We start from the raw sequence: 17,490 nt of genomic DNA, 5'->3' as shown, positions 1-17,490 counted from the left end.
CAGACGAGGTAACTCATATAAACTTTTGTTCCAATGATGGCATGCATAAGAACCTAACCGATTTGGTAGCTACAATACAGACTGCAGGAAATTTGCTACACTGGGAAGCAAATTTAGGCGTAATTTTCAGAAAGAAAGAAAGAAAGAAAAAAAAAGCTTGAGGTGCAGAGTTTACAGTGAATAAAGAATTCGCAGCAATTCTCTAGTTAGTAATAAATGGATCCTACAACAGGATATGAAAGAATTGATGACCCTTTTTAAGCGTCGCTATGTAGGTGTTAAGCTTTTAGTCGGCCGGTTAAGAAGAAGGTGCCAAGGCGGAGTAAGTTTCGGAAATTGGAAAAAAAAAAACATCTGTGTCGTCCCTACTACTTTTTGTCGCATTACCATTGCGCTGGCCATTATGAGAAAAACCTAACATGCACCTGAAATAAAGCCGTATATGGCTGCAAAGGAAAGCTTCTTTCTTTATTAAGAACTTTGCAGATGAGAAAAACAACAACGAAAGAACGAGTGCTCTCGTCCAAAAAAAAAAAAAATCCATTGTATCGCCGCGGCAAGGGCTGTCATGTTCGCTCTTTCCCAGTGTCGAGTTAAAAGCTAATCAGAGTCTAACACACTTTCTCAGTGTCATATAACAAGCCGCAGACAAGAAAAATATAGTACACGCAAGTGGCCGCTGTTCCGCTCTGTCTTTTTTGCGGGCACAAAAGAGGGATGAATCCTTTAAGATTCTAACCAAGTTCATTATTGAAGGAGAGTCTTGTTTCTCGAAAGGCTAGACACGTCACCTTTCAGCGTTAAAATGAAAACCTCCTATTTATTTTGTGCTGTTTTCGTTTTTTCTCCCTGTGACCTGCTTCTCTATCTATCTATCTATCTATCTATCTATCTATCTATCTATCTATATCTATATCTATATATATATATATATATATATATATATATATATATATATATATATATATATATATATATATATATATATATATATATATATATATATATATCCTCCATCAGCTGCGGCAGTATTTATTATAGGGCCCCTTCCGTATTTCGCCGCATCCGGTGTTTGGTGTGCGCACGCACATCGTACTTGCAAAAATTTCCCTTGGCACCTGCGAGCGCTCCCAGATAACAGTGTATGCTAGACTGCGTTCAATTTTCTACTGGGGCAATAATCGATTTTCACGCCAAGGTGCGGTTTCCATGGGAAAATAGGGCTTTTGGAGCTTTTACTCCCTTTGGGGAAAATTGGGAGGTTTTACTCCCACGCGCTGGATAGCGTTAATTACATTCGTCGTTCAAATGTAAACAAGGATAGAGTCATCGCACTTTCTAAAGTAAGGACTTTTGAGAGGCCTAAAGCACCTGTTCGTGCTCGTTCTGCCTAAGGCTGCGTGCATACATGGCTTCCATTGACCTTACATGAATACTTTTAGTGGATATTGATATTACATATATAGGACATCATATCTAGCAGAGGTTATCCCTCTAATTAAAGACCGAAAATGTGTCTTTTTGCGACGTAAGTAGCCATGCCACCCGCGTTGTCCTTTTAGACGACGAGATCAATGCGCAGCTCCATTTCATCGTCTGCGCGTACATTTAAATTTGCCCTAAAGACAGGAATCAACCCAGAAATGTATCATTGTTATTTTCGTAGTGCTACTAATAAGAGTTCATTTGCCTTTTCCAAAGCGAATATATAGTGTTGCGTCTGATGTTTCATTGTATGATCGGGCATTATGCTTGGTTGCAGAAAAATGTCTGTGATGCGTACTCATGTACGTTAAACACACACACACACACACACACATACATACATACATCATACATACATACATACATACATACATACATACATACATACATACATACATACATACATACATACATACATACATACATACATACATACATACATACATACATACATACATACATACATACATACATACATACATACATACATACATACATACATGTGCGTCTGCGGGCACACCATATTCCTCGTATTTACTTATATACTTGCAAAGCCATATTTCACCTTCAATTCTTCGTATTTATCGATTGATCTACACAATATAACTCAAAACCCTGCACCCAATGAAACGTGAAGCGCCAAGTTATAAGTGAACACACCAAACAGGGACGAACATATGTAAAACAGAAACAGGGCATCTTAAAACACCGCAGCGGTCGCTTATCTCATGGCGGCGAAAAGCAAAAGCTCCCGTCTGCACGAGATTTAGGCGCCCGTTAAAGATTCCCAGGTGGTCAAAATTAATCCGGAGCCCTCCACTACGGTGCGCCTCATCGCCTGCGTTGCGTCGGCGCGTTAAACACCAACAGTCAAATCAAATAAATCCTAAAACACATGCCGGCTTCTGTAATGAGCCCAAGCGTATCTAGGGGAAGTCAGGGGCGCCGCGCACAGTTCAGATGTGGTCACTTGGTTTTCTGCGCAAGCGCTGTTACGTGTAGAGCGCTAGGACAGCCTCAGCCATTAAACGATGTTCCCTCTCCGGAGGCTATGTATCAAGCAATTACACTGTAATAGAATGACCTTCGTTCTTTCTCATATTAAAAAAAATGCAGCGCTATGCTGGTGGAGAAAAGAAAGCGCGTCATCCCTATTTCATATTTGGCGCGCTTTCGAGGCGCTTTTTCAAAGAAAGTGCTACTAGTTGTGCCGCGCCTCCACCAGATGGCGCCACGGGTCCCGCGACCGAGAGAAGACGCAGTGAAACATCCCCCTCACGAGGGGCACGATCAAATGCAGAGCATTTCCGGGGGCGCACGACGTTAAGTAGTTTGCGTTACGTTAACGTTGTTGCACTTGTGGCAACTGCAGACGAGAGAGCGCTGGTCACCAGTAATTTGAAGGAGTCAACGATATAAGGCGTGTTCGTAGCGTCCCATTCTGTGTCGGCTTTGTGGCGCAGTGGGTAGAGCATCATGTGCATTGCGTTCCGCCCGCAGGGTCGAGGGATCGAAACCGGGCGCCGGATAGTTTTTTTTTTTATATATAGTAGGGAGGGGTGCGGTGCGGACTACGGACGTCAACGCGGGTGACATCGTGAGTTACTGAAATGCTCTGCATTTAGAAAAAATAGCAACGTTGGATTCTGGACAAAAGGGCCAAGCAGACAAAATCGGCTACTTTTATTTGCTAGCTTCTCCGTCCTTTTATCCCGTTTCATTCCGCTGTTGTTTTTTCACCACGTATGGATCAACTAGCCTGGCTTCACACCTTCGCTCGGTATACTGGTGGCGACCGCTGAAAGTTTTTCACGAAAGGACGCATAAGGACGTTGGCAGAACAAAACGCAATCCGAAAAAAAGATCGATGTATGATGCCTCCACGCATGTTCCAAATTCCCGTTTAAAATTGTTTGCCTGCAACTGGAGGTCCGCAAGGACGGGGAATATTGAAGTGAGGTTAAAGTAATTATAGTAATTATCCAGGACGAAATTGATGCTTACTAAGTGCGTGGTGATGTGTTTTCTTCTGTGCCTATACTTGGTATGGCACAGAGCTGACATAAATTAACGCCCTCAATTTACTGTTAAGGGGGGAGGGGTGGAGAATTTTTACTACAACCTGCTTGCTTAGCATACAAGAGCTTCGCTAAATTGGGTTGTATTTATACATTGTATTTTTTTATCTATTGATTTGTTTGGTTGGTTGGTTGGTTGCATGGTAGTTTCTTTGTTTCGTTGTGTATTATTGACTGGTTTGTTGTCGCCTTTAACAGTATACTTCCAGGCTTTGCGATGTGTATCCTTTGCCAAACAATATATAGTTGTATTGTTCACCGAGCCCGTTACTAATGAATTCGTGACATTCGGATAAATATGCTAATGGTAAGCATCGTAAAGTAATCGCGCTCAAGGCTGCAGCCTACATTTTTTTCAGCCAATATTTTTTTTCAGCAAACCCGGAGTGACAACGAGACGTGCCTAAAGCCGTGCTTGCGTTTTAAATAGCAGCCTGCCATTTCTTGATTGTGGCTAGTCTTTGGTATTGGATATAAATTTTGTTACTACCTTTGATTTTTTTTATTGATTGTAGGTTTTAACGCGCTGACGCAACGCAGGCAATGAGGCGTGCCGTAGTGGAGGGCTCCGGGTTAATTTTGATTACGTGGGGATCTTTAACGTGCGCCGAAATCTCGTACACACGGGCGTTTTTGCTTCTCGCCTCCATAAGAACAGCGGCCGCCGCGGCCGGGAATCGAACCCGCGTCCTCGTGCTCAGCAGCACAACACCTTAGCCACTGAGCCACCGCGGCGGGTTGTGTACAACCCTTGTGTCATTCACTAATCCACGTGCTTCTATTTGCGGTAGAGATGCGCAAAAATTGTATTGGGAAACTTGTGTAGGTACAAGGTTTCATGAGCCATTATAGAGCTCCACTACGCCTAAACTAAGCAATAAATCTTCATAAGGTTATGAGCTCGCGCCCAGATACGACACCGTCGGTACTTTCATCACATTTTTTTTTTTTCGCATCTCCCTGAGTCATAACACCTGATCCATGTTTCGAAGACTCCTGTGGGTTGACGCGTGCAAAAGACAAGTTTTCTGGTCGATGTGGTATATGCTGGAGGTGGGCCGTAAAACCATGCGGCTAGCCTCGTAAAAATTGAACGTTGAACCAGCCAGCGCATATTATTTCGGGAAAACCAGTGGAATGTGCGGGTATATTACAAGGAAAAAGACGACACAACGCGTTTTGACAGCCCATTAAAAATATCAACCGACGACTATCATGCTGACGGGTTTTTAGACGATTCTAAAAGCATGTTTTTTTTGCTGTTGTTCCCCATAAACGGTTGCAACATTTTCAACAGCGAAATAATGTCGAACAACACCCATGCGAAATTGCCTAAGGATCTTCGTTTTTCCTAAATTTAAGCGACCACCAGAGGCTCTCGAAGCACCCACAAATAAGAAACCCTGTCAGAAAAACACAAAAATAAGACTTTGCAAATTAATACCAAATGGTGACGACATAGCAAAGTATTCAAACTTCAATATTTTTCAGAGATAATTATGTTGTGACAGCCAGTGTAAAAATGTTATCGCACTACTCCGCCACACTCCATGCAACATTACGTGCGAACAGAATGTTCTAAAAAATTGTGGTTGATACCTTTGTAATAGGAATCGGTAAAACACGAAAGTGAAATGTACCGCGAAATCTGCAGCTGAGCATGATTTGCTGGTTGGCGGCTGTCTTGTGGGTTTGCTTGGCGATCGACGTCCTGTTGGCGCGTCGCTCCGGCAAAGGTGTACTGGCGTCATTTCCGTGACGGATATGACGTCAGTGAAATCTTGGTGTATCCCGGCATAAAAGACTTCCCTGTTAAAATATAAAACCCGAAAACGAACAACCTTAAATAGAACGTACTCTTTGGTTCTAAAGGTTGCTTCCCCGCAAGAAGACCCTGTGTGCAGGGGTGCATCCTTTAAAGGCCGCTTGCTTTGTTGTACTGGCGTCACTTCAATGACGGATATGACGCCACTCAAATATTTGTGTATCCAGGAATAAAACACTTTTGTGCTAAAAAACGTGAAGGTGTTTTGCTGCACTCCAAGCGTGTATGTCAAGATTACTCCTTCGGAGAAGCCGATAAAGAGTCTGTCAAGACTTTCTCCTGTTCCGCATTGATTGCGCTACGTGTTTCTCCCGCATCGTCGAAGGAACAAAGCAGTGACCCGCTTCCATTCAACATCCGGTCCGCCTCCATTGATAGGTATAGTTCTTCCTATCGAACACTGCATCCAACCGGACCAGCATCCTGGGCTTGTGCCAGGCGTCGCTCTTTTTTTATTGTTTTCAGCTCACTCTTCTCATACCGCATGACTACGCTCCGAGAGAACAACAACAATCCTCTGTCCTCTCATCTTCATTTTTATTTTGCTCAGCAAAAGGAGGCAGCGGTAGCAGCTAATTGTTTCGGCTTCACGCTCTAAGAGCAATGGTGTGAATTGCATCAGTGTGAGTGCTCACAAACTTACAGATTACATTGCGTGTGATGAGCCGCTTGAGGAGTTCTGATGTTTGCGTACTCCACGCACCTCGATCTTTTTTAGAAGAGAAATCTTGATTTCTCTTTCATAAAACAAGAAGCGGAGTAGATAATTGTATCGAAGTAAAATGCAAGGTCCATGCTTCGTTTTTTTTTTTGTGTGTGTGTGTGTGTATGTATGCTGCCTTGGTCATGACATCGCAAGGTCTGCTGGCTGTGTGTGCTGCGTTGCTACCGTGCTGGCGTACTTGTAGCTATCAATAAAAACCTGCCAGAGATTTGTTCCTCATCGTATGTGGCTACATTGACGGTTCGTTGACCTTTCACAACTATTTGCTGACTCCATCCTTTGCTGGACGCATCCGCATACAGTTGTTGCTGCTTAGAGCTAGTGATAAAAAGCAGACGATCCCCGCGCTTGAAAACTGATAAAATCGACCTCAGAATTTCGGCGTATAAGGAAGCCATTTGTAATCGACGTCTCAAGCAGTTTATCTAGCCACTGTACCGATTAAACATTATCGTCTGGAAATTCGGGTGTAAACCAGCGTCTTATTGTATTCTGATAACACAATGTTCGAACGAACAATAAGCGAAGAACCGACCGCTTTAAGCGCGTTGTCACCGGCAACTGAATCTCGTGGCGCAGTTATCACCAGTTTTTTTTTCTTTTTCAGAATACTTGAGGTACCTAAGACTAATATTCGCATGAATGAGAAATGACTAGATTTACATGGCACAGCCGATGGTGAGCTTTGTTGCGCGTCCAGCTTCGTTACCGTGAACAATACGGCCCTTTGAAGAAAGTAATTTTACCTGCGACAGCTTCCTTAAAAGTTTATGCCTTTGTTTTCTTTGAGCTGGGAGTGCTTTTGTAGACTTTTTCTGGCTTTTTATTTCTCTTCATTTCTCCTACGATCTTGGCGCAACGCATCTCCTTACGTAACCTTCCCTCTTCGCCCACGTGGACGGGGACACATCAATGTTGCATCACCAGACGCTCTCTTAACGAAACCATGCCGGTTTTGACCTCGTGTGTTCTCAGTCTTTTAAAATTTATGTTAGGTCATCATGCCTGTGGCCACAGCCTGGCTATAAAGTGCACCTTAGTAGGGGGCTGCGAACTTATTTAGCCGACCCGAGGTCGTATAACCTGTGCGAAAGTCTCGTAGACAGAGCGTTCGTGTTTTTAACCTCCATCGAAAAAGGAGTCAGAAAGGCCGAGAACCGAACCACGACATCGAGATCAGCATCGTTGCAACGCTTTTGCCAATCAGACGCCGGGGCGAGTGGTTGCCAGCTATCTTCTCTATTAAAGACAGCCATCTTTCCTACACTCATGGTCAAATTGGCACTGCCGCTCCAAAGACAGCGAACAGGCGCTTATATCAAATCCCGTCGAGGCAAGTGCAGCGGAGAACGCCCGTATTACAAGCAACCCGGAAGCGTAATATAATCAACCCACCTATAGTAAAACACATGGATAAGTTCAAGAACAGGAGTGCTCCTATTTTAACCGAATCGTGCGTGAATGATTTGTTCTTGTAGTTAAAGAAAAATTATAATTAAATAAACAATTGAAACAGACGGAAAATCAAAATTATTATCCCACCTCCTTCGTAAACAATCAGAATCGCCTGCAAGCCAAACTATACTGGAATCCCACATCGGGCTGGCGCAGAAAGGAGCTCTGAACTGCGATTTTCCTCTGGTAGGGAGTACTTCTTCCCCCACTCACTCCAATCCAACACACACAGCCTTACTTTGGTGTTTTCAGGAGGCGAACCTCAGAATCTGCGGGCTATCAAATCTAGATCGGGCGGTCTGCAGCGATATTTGGGGACAGACATCAACTTATATGACGCACGGATGGTGCAATCTAATTCGGTGCTGGGGTAGAGATGAGTTACGCGTGACAAGCTGACGGACCTTTTAAAGAAAGCTTAGGAATCTGAGCTGTTGAGATCCTTCAAACTTCGCTCAACACAAATGCAGACATCATTTCAAGACAGACTAACAGCGGTTTAGGCGCCTTGAAACATTGCTGGTGGCACCTGGGAAGTACAACTTGCAGACAACAATAGATTATATGAAATACTATTGTTTTAATATTGCGTTACATCCAGTTACCGCACGGACAAATTTTTGGTTGGCACCACTTCGAATTGAATTGGAATGGTCGCGCTCAGAAAAGAATATTACTATAAATAGTGTGTCTATGTACACGATACAATTTCTGGTTCTCCGAAAAACTTAAAAGCACCACAGAGACAACAATTATGTTTTTGTTTTATTTGAAGGGACTAGCGTTTGATAACTCGCTAAACCATATTCAAGTGCTCAATGTGATTGTTTTTCCACGCAAAACAAATCATAAATATTTAGAGCTTTAGAAGTCCGGCAATACGTCAGCAGTTGCGTCATTGGAGAAATACCGAAAGCATAGCAATCAGTGTGTTCACTCCTTGCGATGCAGTAAAACACAGGCAGAGAGCGAGACAGTTAGAGAGAGAGAGAGAGAGAGAGAGAGAGAGAGAGAGAGAGAGAGAGAGAGAGAGAGAGAGAGAGCTCTTTAATGTGGGCTGGAGAAGTCAGCTTTGCTAGCGGCAGTGCTCGCTACGCCAGATGAGGATTATTACAATGCAGTGAAGTAAATGTGAGAGATTGGGAAGGCAACAGTTAGAGAGAAAACGAAAGTTAAATAAAAAATGGCACAAGAAGCATTATTACACTTAAATTATCATGTTTCTTCGCATTACGACCTTGTTTCTTGGCAATCGCACAAACCTGCAATCCCTGTAACTTCATTTGCCACTGCGAGAAGAGACTGGCCGTTCACCACTTTTTCCTTGTTACCTAGCTTAATTGCTCGCGTTTGCGTTAAATTTGGCATGATTAAAAATCTGACACGGCAATTTTTATAATGCACCAGATTTGCATTTTGTCTTCGTGGACATTTAATAATATTAACGACGTAGTTGTTGTGTAGCGTTATAATCGCACGGTGGCAAGTGAAGGACGAAAAGCTGCATGTATGAGGATAAATGCGTCTTGCTGGATGAAACTCTATGGATGCATATTGAAGAAAGTGGAACGCCCTTCGACTTAACGTGGCGCGCAGGATAAGATTGACGGCATTCCTTGAGCAACTGACGAGCACGACTGCCTTATGCATTGCAAGGCAAAACGGGAGTCGTCAAGGACACGCATTCAACGCAGCCGGTATATTCGAGGCTGGCAAGCTTAGGCAGCCGTCGGAGCGACTACCGACGCTTCAATATTACTTACCCCAGCAAAACTGAAGTTCGAGCGAAATCAAAACTTCGCGAGATGTCACTTGAACGCTGGTTTCTTCGGTTCATTAAAAACACCGACCTATTTTTAATGTCGTCTCGCGAGATTTCTTCCATTGGTCCAGCAGAAGAAGAAAAAAACTTTTTCGGGGCATCAGTATTGCATTACAAGCCAAATATTTTTTTTCTTCAAAATTTGGGGCTTTAACGCGCCGAAGCTAGAACTGGACTTTGAGGCGCACCGTAATGGAGGGCCCCGGATTAATTTTAGCCATGCACCTCTTTAAGGTGCGCCGGAATATCGACCCACGAGCGCTTTCGCTTGTCGCCTCGAAAGCCGTCGCCGCTGCCGGAATCGAACCCGCACCCTTGAACTCAGCAGGACAGCTCCTATGCACTCAGCCACCACGGCGGGTGGCAAGTTAATGTCAAACAATGGACCTCGTCCCATAGGTCTCCGAAGAGTGCAGTGGCTGCATGCACAGTACAGTACAACAGTGCGTATAAATGTTTGAATAGGAGTACCATTAAGGGCGGTGCTGCATAAAACGGCGCGTTCATATTGTTTGCAAACAACGGGTGTTCGTAAACAAGCAGGCGGAAATCGGCGCTTTGCCGGACCCTTCTATACGTTATGCATACTACTACAAAAAGAAAATTCAGGTGCCGGGAGGACAAAGCGACCGAACATAATTTAGAGCTATACCCTGGGACCAAGCGTTCACCTGGTTTTGGTCAGGGAAAACAAGAGCGAGGTGCGTAATGACGGGGTGCCGCTGCATATCGCACACCGTATCAATATACGGACCGCGTTGGCGGATTGGTTATTTCTGCAGAGTCAGGCGCGCAGTAAGTGCTAAGAAAGAGACAGTTTTAACATCTGTGCAAGGTAATGAATAATTTCAGCTTTGGTGTCTCCGAAGTTACAATTTTTCCGGCGTAATTCGCGGGAAAATTCCCAGCGTAATTCGCGGGAAAGCAGACAATGCAATGGTCTGAGCTGTAAACCTCCAAAACATTTTTGTGAGTTATAATGGGCGTTTTTGTTTCGCCTTTTACATCAGCCGTCATCCTGACTCTACTTAAACAACGGAAATATTGAGCATTGCGTGCTTCTCAAATTTGTAAGTTTGAGCCATTACCAGGCAACAATTTTTGTTGTATTCGGAGCCGTGAATTTCTCGCACATTTCCGGAATTATTCGAACTGTTCTGGAAAAAAAATAGATACAGAAAACTGCTCATTAACTTTGTAAACGCAGTTCTTCTGTCCGAAGATGTGAAACGAAGAGTCCCGTTTTCACGCACATATTGCAAGCACATAGCGAGAAAAAAGGGAAAGCGAGGTGCAAAAATTATAAGCAGCTCGAGTACAGCTGATAAAACACAACTTCCCGGCTCTACCTGAGCGCCAAAAATTCTGAAATCCTTCACGGTTCGCTTTGAGCTTTTGGTCGCTTTTTATGCAACCTGTTTCTGCCATGTTTTTAAATTTTAAATAAGTAATGCCTAAACGATCTTTTCTATCGCTTAATTTGCTTATAACAAAGGCCACTTTTTATTCAATTTTGACCCCCGAACTTTGAAGATCTGGGTAAGTGGAGTTTGAAGGAACCTTTAATGTGCTTCGTTTTTTTTCTTTTTCTCGTGATATGCACGCTTCACATCTACATGTTAAGCATTCATGCCGTACGTCCACGTCTTGCATTTTTGTTAAACGTTAATCTGAAGTGGCAAGTAAACGCCAAGCTCACCTGGCACCGGCTCCCTCGTCGGCTGCGCCAGCGCGCGGTTAATCCAAGACAATCCCAGCAGAAGCAGCAGCATCACCGCACAGCGAAGCCATCCGGTCGAGGCGGCCAGCATAACAGCTGCAGGCTACTATCCCACGCTCCCCCGGCGGCCTCGAAGAATGCACGCTCCTTTTGTCCCGTACTTATTTCCTTTCCTCCTTTTGCGCCCGGACGGCTACTACGGGTCAACACCCGACGAACGTCATTGACACAGGTCACCGCTTTCGCCCTGGACTTGAATGCGAGCGAGGCGGCTGTTCCCACTGCCGAAACCAACGCTGAAACGAACGTTATTTTTCCTCCTTCACCACGGAACGAAACCACGGCACCAGCACTATCGTCTAAAGTTCGGCCATGCGAGGGCGACAGGAAAAAACACCTGTTGAGAACACTTCTTCGAGAGTAAGGTCAGCGCGTTACGGCGTCCGACGGAACTGGGGACCGCGGGAGTTGCGGGAACGTGACTTCTCAGTACACAAGGACAGCGTGTTTTTACTTTATCTATATACAATTTGGGGCTGTTTCTTCCCTACTGAAACTCACACGATGCGGTGTGGCCTCTGCGAAGCAGAAGGGCGCAGGTCAAGTGCCGGCGCACGCTCCCTACGGGCTGGCGAGCCGCCGCCGCTTCTACTACTACTTGCTTCAAGGCGCGCGCGTGGCACAGTTTCGAGGGCGAACCCGTCGTCTGCGATGTCGTTCGGCCGAAAACTGCCGCGCGGCGTCTTTTTGTGCGAGGGGAAGAGAAAAATAAGGGAGGAAAAAGAGAGGGACGTGGGGCGGCAGCGAGGGGAAGGGCTCCGAGAGGATACTGACTGCTTCGAGGCGCCCCTCTAGATGCGCACCGGATGCGGCGTGGTGGCGCGGCTACAGCGCCATCTATCCGAGCCGCGACGAACTACAATGTTCGCTCAAATTGCTTACTGAAAGTAACGGTAGCCGGTTCGGGACGGACGTTCGCCCTCTACCAGCTGTTTATCTTTATTACGTCTTTTCTTTCTTATAACACGCTTCTCCTGCTTCTTTCCTTGCTTTGTGGGGCGGTCAGTTAGTTGCAAAGAAGCCACTAGTGCATACCCGCTGCGTCCAGCGGGATAGCGGCGTCCCACTCGCCAGCTCGTGTATCTTGTCTTTCATCGAGCAAGCAGGCGAGCAGGCCGCTTTGGAGAAACCCGATCTACAAACAGAAGCGCGCTTTCCGTTGTCCGCCTGCGACCGAAACACAATTACGCTCGAGAGAGGCGGCGGGTAGTGAATGTCGGCGGGCCACCATTGTCCAAAGCGACCGGTGGAAGGCAAAATGTGAACAAAAAAGCCGCAACCCCAACCGCCCCTTTCTCCCCCGCCCTCTCAATCTCACCCTTTCCTATCTCTGTCTCGATTTGTGCGTGGGCTAGTCTCTGAATGCTTTCATTCCGTCCTTTTTGTATGGCACCGGCTTATTTTTGTTCCTTACATGTGCCGGCTTCGTTTTAGGAGACAAATGACTGGCGACTAGCCCCTGCTCTCGACAGTTCTCAAACAATGGTCAAATTACTGTGACAGATGACCAAGAGAACGCTCGCCTTCGTCACTGATTCGTCTATCGAGCGAGAGGCTAACAAGGAATCGGCTTAACCAAAAAATTGCTAATGTTAGAGCGGGTGGTATGACGGTAGCGCGTTCTCTCTTCAAATGTTGCCAGGCCAACTGTTTTGACAATATACGTTTAAATGTTTGAATCGACATCTGCCCTACGGCTCTCCCATTCCTCTCTCTCTCTCTCTCTCTATATATATATATATATATATATATATATATAAATATAAATATATATATATATATATATATATATATATATATATATATATATATATATATATATATATATATATTTCCACTTTTTTTCTCCACTTTCTTTCTTTCAAAATTCTTTATCTACTTCAATGACCTACCACCCCCTCCCCTTTGATTTACGAGGTTTTCTTGACTGCCAATCCATATTTCTGTCTTATTTCAACAAGCCCCTCATTTCCTATTCTGATTCGCTACATGCATAGCGATGGCCTAGGTTCTTGTTGCCATAGGGAGCTTAAGAGGGTTAAACACTGGTCTACCACTCTCGACATGTCGTAGACACTTGAGTCACGGCCCGGGGGTTAAGAAGAGGGTCCCCTTCACCCCGAGTAGTCCGAGTGGCGCTGGCTACCACCCCCAAGCGCAGAAACAAAAATACCTTAACATCAATACCCCAGAAAGTGAAGGGGAAAATTGCCCCGCCGGTAGCGTAGTGGTCATCGCCCCAGACCGGTATTCTGTAGGTCGTCGGTTGAGATCCCACCCGGGGGGCATTTTTTCTCCACTTTCTTTCTTTCGTTTTAAAATTTTTATCTATTTCAATGACCTACCACGTCCTCCCCTTTGCTTCCCGAGGTTTTCTTGACTGCTGCCAATCATTATATATATATATATATATATATATATATATATATATATATATATATATATATATATATATATATATATATATATATATATATATATATATATATATATATATATATATATATATATATATATATATATATATATACCGAAAGATAGGTCAGCCGTCTTGTTAGGCTCATTTTTTACAACTGTTAGTCAATTTAACATTTTTTTAATATACGTAAGAAAGAAAGAAAGAAAGGAAAAACGTATCTGTCTGTATTTCAACAAGCCTCTCATTTCCTAACTATATATATAAATATATATATATATAGTGTAAAGAAGGCCGCCGACGCCTGCGTAGCGGGTTGAAGAGGGGTTTATTGCCTTCTGCTTCCTCTTCTGACCCCGCTGTATTGCATACCCGCATGGGGGGATAGCGCTCCGTCACCTGTACTTATTCTGAGGCGTCCACTCGTACTCCTCGCGACAACATACAGTCAAATCCCGTTACTACGAACCCAACATTAACAAATTTCTCACATGTATGGTTCGTTACAAGCTTATATCGTTTCTAGTGAAAACACGTCTCTGTAAGATTCGTTTTTTCCCACGCTTTGAAACTCCTTCCCAGCCCCACCTCTCGCCTCCAATTACGTAAGAAACTTTTCGTCCTTAACGGAAGGTTTTACAGATTCATGGTGGATCTTTGTGGGAAGGAGTCTACCAAGAGTATTCCGCGTGGTGACGGCAGCTAATCTTCGGCAGACCAGAAAATCTTGTCTGTTTTAGTATGATATCCATACGATGCAACTGGCGGCGGTATTGCGATTACATACGTGGGCTGCCCGTTGTCCCGATTACTTATTCGTTAAAATAAACAATGCTGCGTACGCCCGCCTTGAGTACAAATTATTGTACACGGGCGAATTAACGCAGATGTCGTCAGTTTGCCTAATTAGTAAAACGCCAATGGAGCTTTCGGGCGGCAAAATAAATTACGCGTATACATGCGCGGTTTTCGTTGGCAGCACGATCCCTTCACCATATTTAGAATTCATTTTTTTCTGCCCCTTACAAGCTTGTTTTACTGCATTATACCGAAGCTTTGGGAGAAGGCAACCTTATGCATATGGGTCGTGTAAGACGACCATAATGAGCTTCAAGGCTATGTGGTTTTAGATAATGGTTTGTTTACTGGCTTAGGATTAGCCTACTTTTTAAAAAATAAGTATTAAAAATAAAAACACGGCGTTGAAAACAGTAGATGAGTTGAGAAGTCGCTGTAACTGCGGTGATATCACTCCATTGTGGTCACTACGGGTAATGCATGGTACTTCATACGTACCGAAGGCGGTGGGTTTTTTTTTAAGCAAATCTTTGTGCGCCTCAGTAATGGCGTCGACCGCCCGAGTAATACGTACTGCAGGAAAGACAACTTTACGCAATGGGTTTTACAAAGTGATGATCATAAGTGAATGCACGTCAGGCGCCTCAAGGCAAAAAAAAAACGCTTCCCGTGGTTGCAATCGAACCTGGGTTTTTCACGTCACGAAGCCGACGTCTATCCGATTGCACCATTCTACCGGTTGAAGCAGTTTGGATTTCGGGATTTGACTTTTACTCTGGTTGCATGGAAGAAAGCTTCAGGTTTCACCATCTTTCTTTTAAGAAAGGGGCTTTGACTTGTTTAATGCAACAAAAAGAATGGATTAAATTCTCTGTACAGACGCAGTTTTAACGGACACAGCCACATCTCGAGCGGTTCGACGAGCACCTTCAGCTCGAGCTTCCAAGTGGTTGAAACAGCCTACAGTTCTGGAATTCAATTTTACCCCAATGCACTGTATTTCGACGAATTTCGGCAAATTACGATGTCCAGCGCGTAATCTCAGCCAAAAAGCTTAGTCGGCGCTGTGGCATCATGCAACAAAAGCATAAGATTCAGCGTTGCGCAGTGCAACAGTGCAGATCGCATTTTGAGTCGAATCGTATAGCGTAGCTGTCATTCGCCGCATTCGCTTTGTCGGCGGCATCAATAGATCACACGATTGCTTGGTTGTGAAGCTGAACCATGAAATTCCCTTAAGGTGCAGAGGCCCGCATCGCACATCAGGTATCCTCGCGGTTCTTAAAGGGTCTTGTGAATCAAGTCTTGTGTAGGGGCGCTATCAGGATGTATTTACAAGTCGTTGTAACTGCTTCGGACGGGGACTTGAACCGACTAGACGGCATCGAGAGTGAGACGCGCCCTGATAATGACTCACAAGTTGGCAGTGTGTCAGAAATTTCAAACACACCTCTAGAAATCTGTCGTTTCACAGGGAAGATGTGTCTGGGAAAACCCCTCCGCTCTGTATATGGCACGCCTTGTACGACTGATCTGCCTTCACGTGGGGTCCCCTCGATCTTCAGGGAGATCGTCAAACCAGTCACAAATTGTCGTGACAGTAGGTGTGACAGACCCTGTCACCAGCAGCACAACCTGTACCAAACCAGCGCGTGCCACTGCTCCTACTTCGAGGCAGCATTATAGCGCGTTCTAACGTACGTACGTCATGCCATCATCATCGCCATCCCCATCGCCATCATCAACATCAAAGTAGAGAATAGCGCGATAAGGTCCTCCTCCTCATCCACTGTTAGCCGGTGATCACAAGAATTTCTCCGTGCTCGCCAAGACACGTCGCTTCCGCTTTCTAGTTTCAAGTTCCAAGGTATGCACCGCGCAATTGGTAGATAATCACTAAAGGTGCCCCTTAATTCGGGGGTGCACGTTTCAGGAAGGTTCCTTCTGATAACCCAAACGCATAAGGGTGTATGTATGTATGCATGTATGTATGTATGTATGTATGTATGTATGTATGTATGTATGTATGTATGTATGTATGTATGTATGTATGTATGTATGTATGTATGTATGTATGTATGTATGTATGTATGTATGTATCTATGTATGTATGTATGTATGTATGTATGTATGTATGTATGTATGCATGTATGTATGTATTGTAATGCAGAAGATTGACAACTTTCACCGGAAGAATCGGGACCATAGCCAATCCCCTGCGGGGGATGTGCGCCACCTTAGCCTCATCGGTAGCAGAAGCCGAATGTGGAAGCCGCTCTGTCATCGCCTAGAGCGACGGGGTTCCCTCGCACTGCATTCTTCAAGCGTCGACTGCTCTCGGACTGTGCCCTACTTATCTTTCGCCTGCACAGCAGCCTTTGCCAATAAACCTCATTTCAGTATGTATGTATGTATGTATGAATGTATGTGTGTGTGTATGTATGTATGTATGTATGTATGTATGTATGTATGTATGTATGTATGTATGTATGTATTGTAATGCAGAAGATTGACAACGTTCACCGGAAGAATCGGGACCATAGACAATCCCCTGCGGGGGATGTGCGCCACCTTATCCTCATCGGTAGCAGAAGCCGAACATGGAAGCCGCACTGTCATCGCCTAGAGCGACGGGGTTCCCTCGCACTGCATTCTTCTCCAAGCGTCGACTGCTCTCGGACTGTGCCCTACTTATCTTTCGCTGCACAGCAGCCTTCAATAAACCTCATTTCAGTATGTACGTATGTATGAATGTATGTGTGTATGAATGTGTGTGTGTGTATGTATGTATGTATGTATGTATGTATGTATGTATGTATGTATGTATGTATGTATGTATGTATGTATGTATGTATGTATGTATGTATGTATGTATGTAGAAAATAAGGGTTGGCAGTCAAGAAAACCTCGGAAAGCAAAGGGGAGGTTGTCGTGGGTCATAGAAACAGGTGAAGAATTTTTTTAATCGAAAAGGAAGTGGTGAAGAAATGCCCGCCGGGTGGGATCCGAACCCACGACCTCCAGAATACCGGTCTGGTTCGATAACCACTACGCTACCGGCGGGGCTGTTTCCCCAGCACTTTCTCGGGTATTTATGTTAAGGTATT

The 17,490-nt window shown here is 44.6% G+C and overlaps 1 protein-coding gene across 1 annotated transcript in view; it reads right to left on the bottom strand.

The window, feature by feature from the left end:
* Positions 1-11,825, bottom strand: part of LOC144169621 (hemicentin-2-like) — a 383,844-nt gene extending 372,019 nt beyond the window's left edge. Inside the window, exon 1 of the mRNA XM_077698874.1 lies at positions 11,089-11,825. Within this exon, the coding sequence (XP_077555000.1) occupies positions 11,089-11,200 (112 nt within the window). The 5' untranslated portion in view covers positions 11,201-11,825. The remainder of the gene's footprint in view (positions 1-11,088) is intronic.
* Between the last annotated feature and the right edge of the window lie 5,665 nt (positions 11,826-17,490).

This window comes from Haemaphysalis longicornis, unplaced genomic scaffold (assembly GCF_048455015.1).
Source record: "Haemaphysalis longicornis isolate Haplotype H1 unplaced genomic scaffold, Haemaphysalis longicornis Haplotype H1 scaffold_2, whole genome shotgun sequence".
Lineage (NCBI taxonomy): Eukaryota > Metazoa > Arthropoda > Arachnida > Ixodida > Ixodidae > Haemaphysalis > Haemaphysalis longicornis.
Note: the sequence above shows the minus strand (reverse complement) of the source record. Positions and strands in the feature narration are given on the sequence as shown.